The sequence below is a fragment of the Sinohyriopsis cumingii genome, chromosome 19 (assembly GCF_028554795.1).
Source record: "Sinohyriopsis cumingii isolate HCF-2022 chromosome 19, ASM2855479v2, whole genome shotgun sequence".
Taxonomy (NCBI): domain Eukaryota; kingdom Metazoa; phylum Mollusca; class Bivalvia; order Unionida; family Unionidae; genus Sinohyriopsis; species Sinohyriopsis cumingii.
Window position 1 is genome coordinate 67,992,606 of NC_142979.1, and position 22,298 is coordinate 68,014,903.

The window sequence follows — 22,298 nt, forward strand, 5'->3', positions numbered from 1 at the left end:
ACTTGTAGTTGTTGTTGTAGTAGGGTTTAACGCCATTGTTCAGCACACGATAGGCTATATATAACAGCCAGTATTAATGGTGGAGGAAGAACCTGGGCCCCAGAAAGAACCACCAACCCACGAGAACCTACTGGCAAGCTTTCTCACATACCCACATTGGCCGAATTCGAGACTCGAACCCACGCAAATAGAGATGAGATGGCAGTGAACTGTAACGGGGAGCGCTTTAGACCACTCGGCCACTCGGGTCCCCGTACTATACTTGAACATGCTGAGAACACTCACTCTGACCAAGTCATATAATGCACTAAGATTTAGTCTTGGTCACCAAGAATTTTAACACATTCAAAAAGGCATGTATAGCACCCTGATGATTCAGACTGGTATTGAAAGATTCTATTTTGCAATGATTTGAAAATACCATACAGGATTTTAAATAATGCAAAAGTTCCAAACAAAGAAGTAAAATACACAATTTATTTCTTGTCTAAAGCTTTGATGCTACTTACATCGTTGATCTCTATATTAAGATGATCTCCCAGTATGGTGGTCTGAGTGAGTTTAACTATACTAGTATGTCTTTTATAAACTAACTAAAATAAACTCCTGTCTTACATTCATTTATCGTTGTGAAACCAAACACAAAGATGACACCGAATTATTTGCAGTTTTGATGCAAAAACCTTTGAAATTTTGGTCACATAGAGTTTATCTTAAAGCCAGCTAGGTTCTAGATAGTATGGGATGGGTATGCAAATAGCAGCACAAAGTGATAATATTAAATGCCTTTTATTCATAATAACTCTGCACGGCTGGGCCTGAACCAATACTGAGTAAAAAGGATGATATGTATTGCACACACTTTACTCATTTATAAAAACAATAAAGCAACAACAAAATAAATTACATCAACTGATAAAGTTTTCGCTTCCATCCAGATCTACCTCCCAGAAAAAAAATTCACCTAAGATATTTTCATTCATCTTTCCTGTGTTAATTGTCTTTTGAGGTTATTGTAACTACTCTTGATTGCACAATGCTCTGACTGTTTCGAGTTTCGTTTGGTTTATTACACAAGAATATCAGGGAAACCAAGCCATACAACAACTAGATTGTCATTTAACTGACATGCAAGTCCGTCTCAACAAAGAGAATAACAGCAGATTGGTGTTAAATGAATTGTTGTGTTGTTGCCTCTGACCATGAGCAAGGCTGCTATCTGCACTTCAGTTGCAGGCTTGTGTATTGTTCAGTGAAAGACAAAAATTTTGTAAAATCTTGTCCACAGCAATGGACAAGTAATATAAAATTGAACTAATAATTAAAAGCATCAGTGACAACTATCATGAACTATACTTAAGGAATTACTGTTCAATATAGGCATCATTACTTAATACTGGGGACCCTGGAAGAAAAATCATTACTTAATACTGAGGACCTTGGATGGAAAGCCATCACTTAATATTGGAGACCTTGGGTGAAAAGTATCTACTTAATACTGGGGACCTCGGGTGGAAAGTCACTACTTAATAACAGGGACAAGGGGGATATCAACTACTTAAGACTTAGAGCCCTCGGTGGAAAGTCACTACTTAATGCTGGGGAAACTGGGTGGAAAGTCATTAATTAATACTGGGGACCCTGGGAGGAAAGTCAATACTTAATATTGTGGATCATAAGAAAGTGAGTCACAATTTAAAATTGTGTTAGCTTGGTAAATGCAAATAAGCTTTAATAAATTTTCTAATGATAATACTATATATCTAAATCAAAGGGCTGTGTTAACTGTGTCATTTTATCGAGAATTTCCATTTAATTGTTTGCTTCTCATTTAACACAGATGGATGACGCATATAATAGCTGACAATGATTCAAAGGAGTTAAGTCAGAAGGCTTATGATGTCGTGTGAAAACTATATACAGTGGAGCCTCGTTAATCTGGACTCTGTTTATCCAGAAACCTCGCTATTCAATGAGAACGGAATTCCTAAATGTTAATTTGCTCCGTTTATCAGGAAATCTGCGTTCCAGAGTTGGAAATCAAAATCGGGAACCAAAGTGTAAAATTACTTTAAAACTTGTATCAATAATCTGGAAATAATCTGTTCAAAAATAAAATTAGAAAAATCGTATAAGAAAACAGTCAGCCAGATAATACAGATTCACCTATGCAAATTTGGAGGTGTGAAAATGTATTACTCTTTGATTGGTCAAATTCTAGTGGTATGTTAAAGTTATCAATTGATGATGTGATCATGTGTGTGGAAAAACTAAGTAGCATGACCATATTGTAACCAGTGATTGTATAAACAATGTCTGTTTTAGCTAGTCACCGACGGGGGTGTTAATAATTAAATAAACACACTGGGATCAAATCGTCCACACTTTCTGACATAACATATGGTAAATAAATTAAGTGTATCATTAAGCCTCTTTGGTGTTTACCAACTGTATGTAACAATCACATTTTATTGATGGCTGTACAAATACAGTTTACTGATTTAAGCTGTGGACAGTATAGGGCTTCAAACAATAAATATCAGCAACACCAACATTAAATTCACACAATCAGTACGAAACCTAGGTGTTACTCTGGACAGTACTCTCACATTGCAACAACATGTCATGAACATATGCAAGGCTGCATATCTTGAGCTGACATGCATCAGCTCCATTCGCAAATATCTTTCAGCTGATGCCACTAAAACACTTGCGTGTTCATTCATACTTTCAAGACTGGACTATTGTAACTCAATTCTGTCTGGTTCATCTCAATATCTACTCCAGAAACTTCAAAAAGTTCAAAACACAGCTGCTCGGATCATACTCAAAGCACACCTCCACGCTGCTCTGTATCCTACAATGGCTATCCATTCGATCCAGAATCAAATACAAAATTTGTTCTCTGTGCTACATTTCACTGACGGACTCTAGTCCAACATACCTATCCGACCTCACCCATGTGTACACACCAGCAAGATACTTACTCTCCTCTTCTGACAATCATATACTCATTATTCCCACTATGAAAACAAAGTCATATGGACAGCGTCAAGAGTGCTCTCAAAACTCACTTATTTCGACTGCAAGAACAAACTTAAAGACATAATAATGTTTCCTACCTTAAATATTCTCAGCATGTTTTTTGTTTTTTAATTTCATGGTGTTTGTTTTTGTAATCATGTCATTATATATGTTTTTTATCTTATAGGTGTTGTCTAATGTGGTAAAGTGCTTAGAGCTTCTAAAGATTAGGCAATATACAAAGTCCTCAATATTATTATTATTATTATTTCCGAATAAAATTGGGATGTCAATTATCAGCTCATTAGCAGCTATAACAGCTGTAAAATATGACTTATAAAAATGACTGCATTTTATTACTTTACCATAACACATTTAACTGCAAGATATCAGTTTGTAATCGTTGTACTTTTTACATATATTATGGTGACACCATCAAGCAAGTGTAGATGAGTAGAGATATAGGCCAGCATAAAAAAGATTTGCCAGCACAAAGAAGATCATCCAAAAGATACCATTCAAGATATATGCCAGCATATTACAACTTACTCATCCTTAGACACTGGCAAGTAGACAGTTGCGGACATCATAAAAAACAAGGACAAATGGTTGCCCGTACCTGCTGACTATGGCCACTATCAATAATCATTGGAGATAGATCTGCCACAGAATCCAGACAAACAATGGTTACAGATTTCTTCAGGAAAATGACATAATAATTGTATGCACAGTACATACATGTACATAGTGTGATGTGTTCAATGTGTTAATTGTTTAAACTTATATTTACTGTACATGTATGTACAAGCGCATGTTATAATAATGTGAAATAAACACACGTCAATAGATGTAATCATCAATTTATTTCAACTAAATTCTGAATATAAAGTATATTTACAGCTAGCATATACATACATGTACATATACATTCACATTTATACGGTGTGATGACATCATAAAATAAAAATGTGCATGATTCAATTATCTGGAAAACTTGTTAATCCAGACATATTCCCTGGGAATGATTGTGTCCAGATTAATGAGGCTCCACTGTATACAGCCTGAAACAATATCACTAACCAAATTATGGAATAAATTCAATAAAGTGAGCAAAAAATGACCTAGACTGATAAAATACAGACCCTATGTACCCAGTCCTTTCTGTCTGCGTCTCCCACACATCTGTCCAGGGCAGTTGGTGTCAGAACAAGAATAAAGTTCTTGGACTGGGCAATATTAGTCAGAAGGCTTTCATCAAACTTCCCAGCACTCAGTCGCTCAATGTCCAGAAACACGGAAAGTCCACGAAGCTGGAGATGAACCTTTAGTAAACTGAAAATCAAAATATCTATGACACAAATAGAACTGTTAAAAATAGAGTAGTGGAAAGGAGAGGTAAAGGGTAAAGTTCAATATTGATAAAAAAATTTGCACATATTAATTCTCCAGATCAAATGTTATGCCAATAAAATTTGCACTAAAGGAGCAAAACATTATGTTGCTATACCCAAACTTAAAATCAACAAAATGAATAATTAAAAGATTACAATGAAATATTAAACAGACCTCATAAACTTCACTTTACTTATCAAAAGTTAAAAATGTCAATTTTCAACAAGCTTTGACAAAAACTGAACCTGTCAGAGCCAAATGCATTGCAAAGAACCCTGTTTCCAACATTTTACTTTGGAAGGCCTAAATAGAAGAAATCTGAGGACATAAAATGAGTATCCAACAATAATTGGCCAGACCCATTTAAACAAACTATGTACAATTCTAGTAAGAGTACCCTAATGTAAAACTGCACAAGGAATTCACCTGAAATCAAATGAATACTGGTACTGCAATGGTAATTAAAGCAAAGACTAAAAAATAATGACTACTACCGCTATACAGACACTTACAACTGATCCAATGAGAAATTGATGGCTGAAACTTAAATTTATCTAAGATTTCACCAATATAAGGCTGTAAATCAAACTTGATTACCATATATATGCACTTAAATGACGAGTCCCATGACAAACTGCAAAGACCCAGATCTGCCATTGCATAATGCACTGGCAGATCTGGGTCTATGCAGTTTATTAGGAGCAATCAGTTGAACAAACATAGACCCTGATTTGCAGGCACATTTGCTGCAGATTATCTTTTGTTGTTTTTGCAGTTTGACTTGACTTATAAGTGAGAATCTACAGAAACATCCAACATTTAAAGGTAAAGTAATGCTGCAGAAAACAGAGGAAAGGGGGCAGGGGGTGACAGACAGACAAAAACTGAAAAACGGAGACATAACTCCACTATATCAATGTGTAGTAGATGTATATAATGTTATCGAATGCTGGAAATCAATACAAGGTCTCATCAGTACAAAACTGCACACCAAAACTGAATGAAATGCAACAAGCTTTGGAAAGTTATGCTGTGGAAACAAGAGTCAGTAAGATGGACAATTTTCTTTTCATGTCAACTGCCAATTTATAATAAGATCTGACACATCATCTGAGAAATTACTGTAATATCCTTTTAAAAGCATTTTCTACCTGAGTGGAGTCGGGGTTTATTGGACTGTCAGGTGGAGCCAGACACTTTCTAGCTAATCAAGTATGTTAATTTTTTTGCCAATGTTTTTTGTTATGCACTTTTATGACTGGTATCAACTTCTTCGCTCCACCTATGCATCATCTGCTTGAAACCATCGGGAAATCCATCTTGTTGAATCCAATTTTGTCTGGTACCTATCTAGGCACATAGGTCATAATGCATACACTTATAATAACTATATTAACACTTAGGCCAATGAAACACCAACATTTAGGTTACACATACTGTTAGCATCACACACACAGGTCACATGTGCAAAGATGAGTATTATATTAATGATGTGCTTAAATTCAAGATACATAAATGTGACATATTTTTCTCTGCATGCATATCACTGTTGAAAGGAAAAAACATTATATTTAAAACACAACAAAAACACAACCGTAACATAAAGAACAAGAATAACAAGATACAACACAGCAACGAATGCACAACAACAAGATGTAATAACAGCAGCAACAAAATTATTTAATAATATTGAAAGAAAATACATTTAATTTGCTCAAATATTTTGCGTTCAGATGATCATAATCATGATGATGTCTATCATTATGAAATTCGATAATGATAATAATGAGGAGGTAATTGACTGTATCCCACTTGCTGTAAATATTTTTGAAAAATGAAAAAAAAACAGGAAACTAAATATGACATGAACAATATTAAAATAGAAATAACATGTATACCATTTACAAACAATTTAAAAATGAATAACGAAAAATGAAAACAAAAATTAAATTAGAAAGACATAAATTAAAATAAAAAATAGAACAACTATATTAGGAGTTCAAGCTATTTTTTTTGCTTCCATAAAAACATTCACTGCAAATACATGAACTCATTTCTATCAAAAGGTTTCACTATCACTGATGTTCTTAAGCTATTTTTAAATAAAAATACAAGAAGCATATGATGATACCCAACAGCATGTCCAGATTAACCTGAAACTATCTAAAATGAAACCTCAAGTATAAATCCAGTCTAGCTTAATAAATGGTCTATAAATACCACTACTACTTCAGGTTACATGTTTGTAACATACCTACTGTGCAAAGATAACTTCCAACAATAAAAGTAAAAGACAAGCATTTACTGAAATACTATAATCTCTGCTTAAACGTCTGAATATCCCTAATCCCACATTAGTGTTTCCAGCATTGCCATCAGTGCAACCATAAGAAAGATAACAACTATAAAGCATAATAACCTACATGAATCTGAGTTATCTTCCTTGATATTAACCCTTGTACCGTTTGATCTATTTTTGTTGTTATAGGGTTTAGCGCCATTTTTCAGCACACGACAGGCTATACATGGCGCCCAGTATTAATGGTGGAGGAAGAACCCAGGAAATCCCCAGAAAGAACCACCAACCCTCAAAAAGCTACTGGCAAGCTTTCTCACATACCCACATTGGCCAAATCCAAGACTCAAACCCAAGCATAGGTGAGATGGCAGTGATCCGTAACGGAGAGCGCTTCAGACCACTCGGGCCCCCTGCTTAATCTATACTTTATTGCCTGTTTTAGTTAAGGTCATACAGATTGTTGCAAAATTTAGTAATACAAACTATATTTAGTGTATAAGAAAGGCTACCATGCCAAATACATGGAGCAACTGCATATCTAGTCTGAGTTTCATCTGACCCTTGTCACCCCATTTTTGATATTTGAATATTTATGTTGGGGTGTAGGGTCAGAGTCCATTCCCTTACAAAAAGTTGGAATTCGCTGACACCATTTGGTGTCGGCATGAGGTAGCCACTTACTAACCAGCCCAGCAAACATGAACGACCTTTCATCGAGATATACCTGCATGAAACTGACAGGATTATTTTCTTAAAAATCATGAGCATTGCATTTGTCATATCTTTAATCCACTGAGAGATGATACGAAAGTACGTCATTGCTGAAATTTGCCCTGGATCTGGCCATTTACATTCTGAGTCACATGACTATACAAATCTTGCAACCAATATGTCAGTGACATCAGAGGTCATATAGTCATGTGACATCGACAAACAAATTTCCAAAGTTGTTGTACATTGAGAATTTGGACATATTATGTAGAAGTCACTTAATGTTTGTAAATAAATATAATGCACACTTAATTCTCAACATATTTATTCTGAGAACAACAACCAGAAACCTGTCGGTATCGCAACAGGGTGGAGAAAACCATTTTCAAGAAGTACCAAGCACATGTCAGCAAGGTTTTTGTTGGTGTCACATGACTACCACATTGACATGTGCTCTCTGCATAGTGAATCTGGTTTTCTTCAATTACTGCACCATTTACAGATTTTCAACATTTGAGCTACCAACCCTAATCGCTTGGTAGGAACCTATGTCCACTTATCATTTTTTCAAAGGGAAATTGTCGCGCAATGTCATTCACAGATTCTGAGCTGTCTAAACCTGATGAAAGGAATTGTTTCTTTGGGAAAAATTAGGGACCGCTACCTACAATTGGGCAGAATAAATTAGGGCGTACACTTTAGAGCAATCAGACATTAAAGTGATGACCTTAGTCGAAATTCTTTAGTCTGAAAATTTCCTAGAAGAGGAAACTCAGTCTCGACTCTGGGGAGGCATAAAGAGATTAGTGCTTTCCTCGTGAAACAAGAAAGGAACCAGGTGGTCGTCTTGTAAAAAGAAAAAAGACATGTTTAGTGCTAGGACGCACAAGTTCTGAAAGAGAACAGCTAAGGTATGCAATTTTAGTTTCACGTAATATTCTATTATTCGACTGTTTGTTTATGCAAATGTGTTTGTTATGACTAGGTTTCCATATCATGTATCGTTTATTCAATTCATGGAAATGTGTTGATGCTAGAGTTGTTACACAATTTATTTTATTCAATTTCATGGAATGTATTGATGCTAGAATTATTATGCAATTTATTTTTTTCAATATCAAGTAAAGTGTTGATGCTAGAATTGTTATGCAATTTATCTTTTAATTATACAGTTATTAGTTCATTGGTAGAGTTGATCACATGCGTTCCAAATGTTCATATGTGTAGGATTTCATAGGGTTATATGAAATAACTTCCTTTGTCTGTTAGGACGGTACAGATCATCATGAGTTAACGATACTTACCTAATTATATCTGATTTTGTAATGCTTGGATAATCCTATAAGTTAAGGAATGCTGTGAGTTACATTTTATGAATTTCATGCAATAGTAATTGAACATGTAGTAGCATATGTAAAATAATACGGTAATGTAAGACCTGCCGCTGCAAAGCGAGGTCAATGTCCTACCGTACTAAGTCAGAATTTACGTGTGTTGATAGCAACATGCTCTGAATAACGTAAGTGAATCGTATGTACCTCTAGAGAGTGGGGTATACAGAATTATGGGGTAATTTTGTCCTTTAAGGAACACCTTTCAGAGAGAAAGACGGGACAGTCTGGAGACAGAAGTACGTGGAAAGAAACTAGGACGATGGTCAGGATAAAAGGACCAGGAAGTCCATGAAGGGGCAAAGCATTGAGCTTAGGAAGGATGAACTAGGAGACATTGATATCTCGTTATGATGATGAAATAAATCTGAATTAGACACACCTGTTAAATTCTATTGATCTAATCTAACTTGCATTGGAATTGCCATTATTAATTTGTTCTGATTAAATTTGTTATTTTCTTGTCAAATACGGGCTCATATTGCTTTATTTCTTCCCAGTATTCTCGCTCAGTTCTCTATTCAAATTCCATTCTACTTTCACTCCCACCGGGCTATAATATCGAGGGAGGTCATCCTCTAGATAATGCCAGCCAAATCCAATTAACCACCCCTCTTACTAAGAGGGTGACGTTACACTGTCCCTTAGCAATGTCACATATCATCACAACACAAATACACATTTGTAGATACACTCACATAATAACAATACCACAACTTCAAATAAAATGGACCATTCCATCAGAGAAACTGGGCTGTTCCATTTTGTGTACTTTACATATGCAGACTAAGGCTTTAAAGCACAACATCACCCAAGACACTGTCAGTCAGTTAAGCAATCTGTGCATGGGTGGTTGTTTATCCCTCACTGACAAGCTTTTAATTGCAACACCGACAATCAAGTTTATAAACTGCCTCGTCGTGATAGTCTACCAAGAGCATTCAGAGTGACTATTTACTATTTATAGAGGTTACATCTCTCTCTCTCTCTCTCTCTCTTTTGGCCATGATGACTACAAATGTTTTAAAAACTGACTGTAGAGGAGTTTGGGAGTCCACAATCATGTTTTTCATGTGACACACTGTAATATTGTAGGGTTAGTACTGAAATCCTCCAAGCCCCCACCCACCCCCCAAAAATGAAACTCCCTTTGGTAAGCAGATTTTTACCTGGCTAGTTGTGCCCCATTGAGTCTCCTGTAGCTGATAAAGCAGTCAATAGTTTTGCTCACAACATCAGTTGCACCATCTGGTATGTCCTCGTTGGACTGAGAACACACATTCTGCATAGATTCTTCTGAAACAAAAAACACCACCGATCTATTGTGATATTTTGTACACTCTGAAATAAGAATTTTCATAACCGTGAATTAATGTATTTTTATTATATCAACCTTTCTGATTTTGTTCCCCCAAAATTATATTTTTGTCAGTGATTTATGGATGGGTAAAGCTGGTCCTATTTTCTGCACAGCTAAATTAGTGTTCATTAGACCTTTATATTTGTAGTTTGTAGCAACTATGTACAAGAAAACGCTGCTATAACATTCTTCAGTATAAATTATTTTTGGATTTTACATAGTTCCTAACTTTTTGTCTTAAAAGTCTCATACATTGACAATTTTCAGAATGTAACAAACTGGGAAAATAAAAATAATTCAGTTAAGAAGCTTCTGAAACTTAGAGCTGAAAAATTATAGCGATCTCACACAGTAATGATTCATTTTCATTAAGTTTTTACTCCCCATTAAACTGATGTCTTATTTATTGACGCCACCCAATAATAAAATATTGAATGATTCTCTATATACTGCAGGTCAGTACATAACGTATCATAATTTTTATCATTCTCAATATAATGAAATTCAATACATAATGTGGTCAGCAGTTATGGACCCAAACAACTGCATTATAGCGGAATTCCCCTGTAATACCTGGAAACTGGCACCAGTAAAAGAAAATTCAAGGTAAACAAACATGCCTGCTTTACTGTCACAAGTTTTTTTATATGAAGACAGGTCTGAAACCAAATCACATTTCAATTTGTAACTCAGCTCCACAAAAGTTTGTAGCCTTTTGTCATTTCATTCTTTTCCCTTCCAATAATATTAAAATAGAAAACTATCAAAGTAAAAACTTGCGTGTCCTGAGGCCCATGTAGGACCAAGATCATAAACTGGCTGACATGTAACCAAAGCAAGAGCAGCTGGCCAAGAAGTATCGATTGATAGGATGCTTTCCATAGAAGTTTATTTAAAGTGCCATGCAGTGAATATCTTAAGAAAACAACCATTTCAATGCAGCTAAATTTGTTGTGTCTTTATTCCATACCTGCTTACGTTCTATGCTGTGGTTTGGACTGTACAAGACTTATTTGGTACAAGGTTCTATGATGTGATTTGAACTGTATAAGACTTATTTGGTACAAGGTTCTCTGCTGTGGTTTGGACTGTATAAGACTTATTTGGTACAAAGTTCTCTGCTTTGGTTTGGACTGCATAAGACTTATTTGGTACAAGTTTCTCTGCTGTGGTTTGGACTGTATAAGACTTATTTGGTACAAGGTTCTATGATGTGGTTTGGACTGTATAAGACTTATTTGGTACAAGTTTCTATGCTGTGGTTTGGACTGTATAAGACTTATTTGGTACAAGTTTCTATGCTGTGGTTTGGACTGTATAAGACTTATTTGGTACAAGTTTCTCTGCTGTGGTTTGGACTGTATAAAATTTATTTGGTACAAGGTTATATGCTCTGGTATGGACTGTATAGGACTTATTTGGTACAAGGTTCTCTGCTGTAAATTATTGGTACAAAGTTCTATGATGTGGTTTGGACTGTATAAGACTTATTTGGTACAAGTTTCTACAATGTGGTTTGGACTGTATAAGACTTATTTGGTACAAGGTTCTCTGCTGTGGTTTGGACTGTATAAGACTTATTTGGTACAAAGTTCTCTGCTTTGGTTTGGACTGCATAAGACTTATTTGGTACAAGTTTCTCTGCTGTGGTTTGGACTGTATAAGACTTATTTGGTACAAGGTTCTATGATGTGGTTTGGACTGTATAAGACTTATTTGGTACAAGTTTCTATGCTGTGGTTTGGACTGTATAAGACTTATTTGGTACAAGTTTCTATGCTGTGGTTTGGACTGTATAAGACTTATTTGGTACAAGTTTCTCTGCTGTGGTTGGGACTGTATAAAATTTATTTGGTACAAGGTTATATGCTCTGGTATGGACTGTATAGGACTTATTTGGTACAAGGTTCTCTGCTGTAAATTATTGGTACAAAGTTCTATGATGTGATTTGGACTGTATAAGACTTATTTGGTACAAGTTTCTACAATGTGGTTTGGACTGTATAAGACTTATTTGGTACAAGGTTCTCTGCTGTGGTTTGGACTGTATAAGACTTGTTTGGTACAAGGTTCTATGATGTGGTTTGGACTGTATAAGACTTATTTGGTTCAAGGTTCTCTGCTGTGGTTTGGACTGTATAAGACTTATTTGGTACAAGGTTCTATGATGTGGTTTGGACTGTATAAGACTTATTTGGTACAAGTTTCTATGCTGTGGTTTGGACTGTATAAGACTTATTTGGTACAAGGTTCTACGATGTGGTTTGGACTGTATAAGACTTATTTGGTACAAGGTTATATGCTCTGGTTTGGACTGTATAGGACTTATTTGGTACAAGGTTCTCTGCTGTGGTTTGGACTGTATAAGACTTTATTGGTACAAAGTTCTATGATGTGGTTTGGACTGTATAAGACTTATTTGATACAAGTTTCTATGATGTGGTTTGGACTGTATAAGACTTATTTGGTACAAGGTTCTATGCTGTGGTTTGGACGGTATAAGACTTACTTGGTACAAGGTTCTCTGCTGTGGTTTGGACTGTATAAGACTTATTTGGTACAAGTTTCTACGATGTGGTTTGGACTGTATAAGACTTATTTGGTAAAGGTTCTATGATGTGGTTTGGACTGTATAAGACGTATTTGGTACAAGGTTCTATGCGGTGGTTTGGACTGTATAAGACTTATTTGGTACAAGGTTCTCTGCTGTGGTTTGGACTGTATAAGACTTATTTGGTACAAGGTTCTACGATGTGGTTTGGACTGTATAAGACTCATTTGGTACAAGGTTATATGCTCTGGTTTGGACTGTATAGGACTTATTTGGTACAAGGTTCTCTGCTGTGGTTTGGACTGTATAAGACTTTATTGGTACAAAGTTCTATGATGTGGTTTGGACTGTATAAGACTTATTTGGTACAAGGTTCTATGATGTGGTTTGGACTGTATAAGACTTACTTGGTACAAGTTTCTATGCTGTGGTTTGGACTGTATAAGACTTATTTGGTACAAGTTTCTATGATGTGGTTTGGACTGTATAAGACTCATTTGGTACAAGTTTCTACGATGTGGTTTGGACTGTATAAGACTTATTTGGTACAAGTTTCTATGATGTGGTTTGGACTGTATAAGACTTATTTGGTACAAGTTTCTATGATGTGGTTTGGACTGTATAAGACTTATTTGGTACAAGGTTATATGCTCTGGTTTGGAATGTATAGGACTTATTTGGTACAAGGTTCCCTGCTGTGGTTTGGACTGTATAAGACTTTATTGGTACAAAGTTCTATGATGTGGTTTGGACTGTATAAGACTTATTTGGTACAAGGTTCTATGATGTGGTTTGGACTGTATAAGACTTATTTGGTACAAGGTTCTATGATGTGGTTTGGACTGTATAAGACTCATTTGGTACAAGTTTCTATGCTGTGGTTTGGACTGTATAAGACTTATTTGGTACAAGTTTCTATGCTGTGGTTTGGACTGTATAAGACTTATTTGGTACAAGTTTCTCTGCTGTGGTTTGGACTGTATAAGACTTATTTGGTACAAGGTTATATGCTCTGGTTTGGACTGTATAGGACTTATTTGGTACAAGGTTCTATGCTGTGGTTTGGACTGTATAAGACTTATTTGGTACAAGGTTCTCTGCTGTGGTTTGGACTGTATAAGACTTATTTGGTACAAGTTTCTACGATGTGGTTTGGACTGTATAAGACTTATTTGGTACAAGGTTCTATGATGTGGTTTGGACTGTATAAGACTTATTTGGTACAAGGTTCTATGCTGTGGTTTGGACTGTATAAGACTTATTTGGTACAAGGTTCTCTGCTGTGGTTTGGACTGTATAAGACTTATTTGGTACAAGGTTCTATGATGTGGTTTGGACTGTATAAGACTTATTTGGTACAAGTTTCTATGCTGTGGTTTGGACTGTATAAGACTTATTTGGTACAAGGGTTTAAGGCAGATTTAGTGGAGAAGTCACTTAACATAGCCTACATAATTGATATGTTGTAATGAATTAAATATTTGATCCTTATTTGGCATAAGTTTTAAATGTTGACTGAAGTAAGGTGATATTAATTGATTGTTACACTGAAATAATATTTTTCATTCCTTTAAGTAATGATAAAAAGTAAAAGACCAAACAAGTTATGACTCTATTAGTACAATTTGTATATCTTGTAACCTTGTATAAATGTCACTTTAATAAAAATGCAAATCTGCCTAATTTGTCACATATCTTATTTTTTGAAACTTTAATCCCTAAAAGACATATGCTCTAATTCTTAATTCTGATATCAATTCCTGATTCATTCCTGTGATGTTTTTCTGGATCAGCAATCAAACTGACTTCTGTACTATAATAGTTATTTATTTCCTAATTCATATCTGAAATTAACATCTGATAAAAGAAAATTTGGATTCAATTAATTTAATAAACAAAATAGATTTGAGGACTAAATTAATGCCAAGAACCAATATGTTCAAAGGGCAAGAACAGCAGTGACATAATTGCAAAAACAAGATTACTGCAAAAAGCCCATGATATGCCATTCTTGCAACATATTCCTTACTAATAACCTTAAGGTTTGAGCTAGAAACCTGACTACAGTGTATTATGTAATATGGTGTAGACCTGCATGGATTTTAATACCATTTTTATAGTGGGTACTAAAGCATTTGGAATTGGGATGATTTGCATATATAAGAAAACTGAACCGAGAATTTTTACTGACTGAAAGAAAAACAAAACATATATGTTAGTAAGTAATATATAAAGTGGTTAGTAAGTAATGTATAAAGTGGTTAGCAAGTAATGTATAAAGTGGTTAGTAAGTAATGTATAAAGTGGTTAGTAAGTAATATATAAAGTGGTTAGTAAGTAATGTATAAAGTGGTTAGTAAGTAATGTATAAAGTGGTTAGTAAGCAATGTATAAAGTGGTTAGTAAGTAATGTATAAAGTGGTTAGTAAGTAATGTATAAAGTGGTTAGTAAGTAATATATAAAGTGGTTAGTAAGTAATGTATAAAGTGGTTAGTAAGTAATGTATAAAGTGGTTAGTAAGTAATGTATAAAGTGGTTAGTAAGTAATATATAAAGTGTTTAGTAAGTAATGTATAAAGTGGTTAGTAAGTAATGTATAAAGTGGTTAGTAAGTAATGTATAAAGTGGTTAGTAAGTAATATATAAAGTGGTTAGTAAGTAATGTATAAAGTGGTTAGTAAGTAATGTATAAAGTGGTTAGTAAGTAATATATAAAGTGGTTAGTAAGTAATGTATAAAGTGGTTAGTAAGTAATGTATAAAGTGGTTAGTAAGTAATATATAAAGTGGTTAGTAAGTAATGTATAAAGTGGTTAGTAAGTAATGTATAAAGTGGTTAGTAAGTAATGTATAAAGTGGTTAGTAAGTAATATATAAAGTGGTTAGTAAGTAATGTATAAAGTGGTTAGTAAGTAATGTATAAAGTGGTTAGTAAGTAATGTATAAAGTGGTTAGTAAGTAATATATAAAGTGGTTAGTAAGTAATGTATAAAGTGGTTAGTAAGTAATATATAAAGTGGTTAGTAAGTAATATATAAAGTGGTTAGTAAGTAATGTATAAAGTGGTTAGTAAGTAATGTATAAAGTGGTTGGTAAGTAATGTATAAAGTGGTTAGTAAGTAATGTATAAAGTGGTTAGTAAGTAATGTATAAAGTGGTTAGTAAGTAATATATAAAGTGGTTAGTAAGTAATGTATAAAGTGGTTAGTAAGTAATGTTGTAAAGTGGTTAGTAAGTAATGTTGTAAAGCACATTAAATTATATAAAGGAGTTACTGAATACCATGTTAGGTCATACAAACCAGTGCTTCCAAAAGTTAAACTTTTAAGAGCCATGAATTTTTTTTTTATAAAGAGTTCATTCCAATTATTTGCTTAGAAATTCAAGAATGTGCAACAATTTTGAAATTATATGTCCTACTGGAATCCCCAGCCTAGCTCATCTTAGCTGGGAATTTCGCAGGTTGTAAAAATGTACATAATTTTTATTGGGAATGTTCACCAAATTTTAGCCCCAAATAAGGCTTAGTAAAATCCCAGGCCTGTCAAAATTTCTTTAAAAATACATATGTTGTGGTAACAAGTGACAGCCTAATTAAGGAAACATGCCATTGGCTTATATCATCCCTTTCTATATGACCTTGCCCTTTGGAGCAAGGGATACAACTCTGAACACATGGAATACTGTCAAGATATAAAATAAGACTTAAGTTTCATCAGAAAAACTTCACTGCTTCAAAACTTTGTACATAAAATCAATAATTATACTTCACCTGCCCTAGAAACAGGGGGGAAGGCTGTGACATATGACAAACAATAAAGTTGTAATATATAACTACTTGAAGCAGGGAAGAAGGCTGTGGCATACAATCAAGTTGTAATATATAACTGCTTAAAGTTTCATTACATTATTTTCAATATATTAAATGTACTACTGAGGACAAGGATACATGTAAGAGCTGTATTTTCCATTGCTATGACTGGTTACAGTTTTGTTATAACATCTGCTATGGTTCAAAAAGTATATTTTCTGGACATAGATTGAAGTCACAGATTTACATTTTTCATTGCCATTGCCATGATTGTGAGACAGGGACCATGGATAATTTATGCAACATATCATTAGTTACAATATATACTTAGGCAAAGCTTCACAAAAATCCCTCTCAATATTAAAAACATTGGGGCTGAACAAGCAAATTTTAATGTCTGGATAATGCCATAATATTATTTGTCCTACTTATTATGGATGTATTAAAAAATGAATGACAAACACGTGTGATATACCATACAAAAAAACAAATTTAAAAAGAAACACTTGAAGGGCAGTGTCAATAACAGTGTTTTGTAAAATTTCCTTAACTGAAATTTGTTTAGAACAGAAGTCATTGTTAAGGCCCAGTTTGCAAAAAAAAAAATGGAGTGAAGTTAAGGATGACAGGATTTATGAGATCTACATGTAGTTAACTTGTCAACCCCTGGTGCCACGTTTACGCGTCAGGAGGTAGTAGCCTATTTCTGAGATCTGTAGCATCAAGGCCATTTAAAATACACTAAAGTGGGTGGTATTAGAGAAAGGTAGACAAATGTAGCTCTACAATAATACCAAATAATCTGGACTTTCTAGCTGAAGTACAAACTACAGAGGGAAAAACTTAATTTTTGGGACCCAATTTTTTTCCACCCAAAATTTGCCTGTGCCTGGAATCCGATTTTGTGTCTGGATTTTAGACTTTTTGGTCTCAGATCTAAGACTGACCAGTCTAAACTGCATACAGACAGGCAAACCTTCGCAAAAAGCAGGATAAGATGGGCATTTGGAATAAAGTCTGGATATGAAAAAGATGGGTTTGTTAAGCTAAAAAACCCAAAGAAAACAAACAAAAGAACTCCATTTTTTACCCTTTTGCTCATGCACAAACGAATTGGCCAATGAAAAATGATGTTTCTAACACAATTAGGCCTTAGGTTAACCAGACATCTCTTGGAAGTTGATGTATTAGAATGTATTCAGAAATAGCCCCAAAATGTGTTTCCTACTCGCACCTCAGGCGAAAATGACAAAAACCTCCAGGGGTTAACGAGTTAATGAGTGCATTTTAATGACATCATTAAATTTGAATATTTATTGCATATTTAATCACTTGTGCATCGATATTTCACATAAATTAAAAAATAAGCCATTCCTTGACAATTTGTAAAAAAATTACAAAACCCTACAAATATATTACTGTATGTTACATGTTTGTACACGTTTCATGTAAAAGATCAATCAAGGACTGGAAAGAGAAGACTGCCTCATCTTCTGAACCAAGGACTGGAAAGAGAAGACTGCCTCATCTTTTGAACTGCATTTATTGAAATCACCACTAATATTCTTGTGTGTGTCAGATTTGGATTTTTAACATAGCTTTAACAATTTTTCAGTCATATTGCTACAATGCAATGGGACATCATGCCACAGGCATTTAGCATGATGTCCCACCCAGTCACATTATCCTGACACCAGGACGACAAGTACTAACACTAACTTCTTAATGCTGAGCACCAAGCGAGGCATCTGTTAGAACCATTTTTATAAGTCTTTGGTATGACTCAGCCAGGGATCGAACCCAGGACCTCCCACATCCAAGGCAGATGCTCTAACCACTAAGCCACCGGAGCGGTGTAATATTCTTGTGCAATAAATTCATATCACAATCCAGTGAGTACCTGTAACACAATTTTCAAGACGGCCATCATATCAACCATGCTGGATATGCACATTTTCATTTAGGACCAACTAGATACCAAAGTCTTTTGGTGACAAAACTATGTCAATATGACTTTCAGTTTAGCAGTAGCAATACTTAGATTTTTAAGATGGTTGTCAAGGAGGCCATATTGGATGTCAGATTGGTACCAATTAATTCTGGACCAATTAGACATCATTATCAGTCTTTTTTTGACAACATTTCAATATGACCTTCCATCCAGGAGGAATGGTAAATACAAGATTTTCTGAATGACGGCTGTGATGGCCATATTGGATGTCAGATCATTACCAATTTCATTTAAGATCATCTAGACATCACAAGTCTTTTAGCGATGACCCAATGTTAATATGACCTTCAGCACATGAGGAATAGCACTGTAGAGGCAATAACAGATATCCAAGTGGGCCACAGTTTCATTTTGATCAACTAGACCATATCACAAACATGTGAGTAAAGTTTACTAATGGCATTCCTGCAAGTGAAAACAAACTTGTCTAACAGCTGAACAGATAACGGCTGGACAATGGATAATGGACACTGAACAAAAGGTCACCCTATAAGCTCTTCTGGTCCAGAACAGCTATAAAAAAAACACTTTTCTGTCCTACTCTTAATGTAGACAAATAAGAGTTATAAGGAGAATGGAAATTTTATAAGAAAGATAAACATGAGAGGTTGTTATATACATAACAATATCAAGGTATTATTAGTGTCAAATAAATGTTAATCAGTGTGTATCAATTATAAAGGATCAAACAATAAATGGTGAACATTAAAAGAAACAAAATATTGTGCATTTTGTAACTAGTTGAAAGATTATATTAAAACATAAAGATATTATATGCAAATGAAATTATACTTCTCAAGTGTTAATATGAAAAACATGAAGTGCAAGACTTATAATACAAAAATCAACATCTTTGGCTTAATAATGAGCTAAACTAACTTTGTATGCATGATTGCCACAGATCGGTAATTAAAAATCTTATTATAATTCTCAGATCAAAAGGATATTTGTTTAAAGAATCCCAGTTCATACAGGACAAATCTGAAAACTTGTAGGAGTACACGCAGGTAATAAAAACTTTTTAAGTACAGTGAAAAGGAAATTTAATGGACCACACAGATTTGTCCTGTATGGACTGGGATTCTTTAAACAGAGGTTGAAAGTAATCAAAATTATAAAGGTAAAGGATGAAATTCCATACATGGAGCAGAATTAAAATGGTACCAATCTGACATCGATATATATATATATATATATATATATATATATATATATATATATATATATATATATATATATATATATATATATATATCAACTTCATCTATACAATAATGTATTTGTCCCTCCACACCCAAAACCCATCTATGAAAAATTTAAATCCAAAACTTTAATGTTGTGATACCATGACTGTCGCTGATCTTGAAGCAGTGATGCCTATATCCCACAATACTTATATGAAATGAAAATGGACTGAAACTATCTAGAAACTATCTTGACAATGTTTGATACCATTAAAGAAAAGAAAAATGCAGTGAAACTATGCACTCTGATTAACATAAATGAAGGACTGATTCAATCAACAAGGTAGACAACAAAGGTAAGGGATGAAATTAATTATATGGAGCAAAGGGTAGAGGTTTCTATGATTATGTACACATATAACATTGATTGTGATAATACCTCTGTGGTTGTTTGCATTTTCACACAGTGAGGAGCACTCAAATTCTGAAAACAATTAGGAGTACATGCAGGTAATAAAACTTTTTAAGTACAGTGAAACCTGTCTATAAAGGAAATCTAATGGACCACACAGATTTGTCCTGTATGGATTGGGATTCTTTAAACAGAGGTTGAAGGTAATCAAAATTATATGAGAAAGGACCAATAAAATTAATGTTCTTTATAAGCAGATGTCATTTATATGGAAGTGTCCACGCTCCTCTTCTGACAATCGTATACTCATTATTCCCACTATGAAAACAAAGTCATATGGACAGTGTTCTTTTGAATACCAAGGCCCAGCAACATGGAATGAATTGCCCACTGAACTTAGACACAAAGACACAGTGATCACATTCAAGAGGGCTCTCAAAAATCACTTATTTCGACTGCAAGAACAAACTTAAAGACCTAATAATGTTTCCTACCTGAAATATTCTCAGCATGTTTTTTATTTTTTAATGTTTTTCTAATTTCATGGTGTTTGTTTTTGTAATAATATTATTATATGTTTTTTATCTTATAGGTGTTGTCTAATGTTGTAAAGCGCTTAGAGCTTCTAAAGATTAGGCGCTATACAAAGTCCTCATTATTAATATTATTATTAACATAAGTTTTATGGTATAACTTTATACATGTAGAATGGTCTATGCAGTTTGCAGTTGGACCAGACTTGTGAGTCAATAGTAAAGTTTATAGCAAATTATGTTTCTCCAAAAATACTTACTCAATAACAATTAAAGCTGTACCGATGTCACTTTTTGCCAATTATGCTGATACCGCGTATAGCCGATTATTAAAACTGCCGATACTGATTATGAGACCGATTATTTCAATATTATTTGTTTTATAACAATGACTGCTTCAGAAACATAAACCTATTAGTGCAATGGAAGCAGGTATTTTGCCATGTGAGTTGTAACAAGGTTGTTTATGTGGCAAATTTAACTTCTATACAAAAACAAACAGAAACCGGATAAGAAGTACATTGCTATTTATAGAAAACAATGATCACACAAACATAAAACTTGAAAAACATTTAAACTAACACTGATAAAACTTATGGTTTGTCAATTCAAGATATAAATGAATGAAAATGTATTAAGCTAGTCTTTTAACTTATATTCAATGATGCAGATCGCCATTACTAGATTTCAAAAAAGGACTAACAAAATATTAATAACGATAACCCAATAATAATTAAAATTAATAATACTCATGCTTTAAGACTAAAGTTAAATGTCACTGTATGCTGGCTGCAGCTAATACTGAAAGCCTAGTTGAGGTCCGTTGTATTTAAGCAACAGTAACATTTCTCCCTTCTCGCCAAGTAACAATCCAGGCAATCTGAAAATATCTAGCCTGCACCACTAAACAGCTGCCTGCCTAGAACGCTTGAATCTGGTGCAGACAAATAGCGCCTAGCTAATTTAACCAAGATGGGAACTGAAACCTGTGAGTGTTCCACCAGCCATATATGTCTTCTTCTCGTGGCAACAGAGGGCTGGCCAGATACAATTCAAGCATCGTGTCAGTGGCGTCACCCACATGGGTTGTTTCATTGATGGTACAGACAGGTTCACAGACCACAGAAAACAAATCCCAGAGATGCAATGTTGATGGTCCGGTGACGTTTGTTTCAGTTGCAGTTTTTCTTTTTTTGGTCGGGGGGTTCCACCTGCTTGTCAGCATTCTGCTGCAAGCCATTCTTTGGATTTGGTCACAAGTAATTCTTTGCTGAATAGGCGATGTTTGAATCATGGATCCAAGATGGTGGCCAAGACAAGCTTCTTGTTACTGGCAATGTCAGCAAAGCGTGTGTTCAGTGACGTCAACATATCATGTCGCATTGTCTGAATACCTTGACTTGCTTCATGCTCTCGAGCCAGCAACATTCAGAGCATTTTCAGCATAGGAAGAATAACAAATACTGATGTTTGGCTATCACTTACTTCGTTAGTAATGTCCGAGAATGGGCCTAACGTGTCCACAATATTGTTAATTAAGAACCACTGTTGGGCTGTTAGGCTAGACAGGTCATAGAGAGTAGCGTAAGCCCACAAGACTTGTTTCTGTTCATCTAACA

At 34.5% G+C, this 22,298-nt stretch overlaps 1 protein-coding gene across 1 annotated transcript in view; it reads right to left on the reverse strand.

The window, feature by feature from the left end:
* Positions 1–22,298, reverse strand: part of LOC149775886 (NAD(+) hydrolase SARM1-like) — an 84,822-nt gene that overhangs the window by 15,592 nt on the left and 46,932 nt on the right. The window contains exons 6-7 of the mRNA XM_089944215.1: positions 9,987–10,113; positions 4,167–4,356 (exon numbers count right to left, since the gene is read on the reverse strand). Of these exons, the coding sequence (XP_089800341.1) occupies positions 4,167–4,356; positions 9,987–10,113 (317 nt within the window). The remainder of the gene's footprint in view (positions 1–4,166; positions 4,357–9,986; positions 10,114–22,298) is intronic.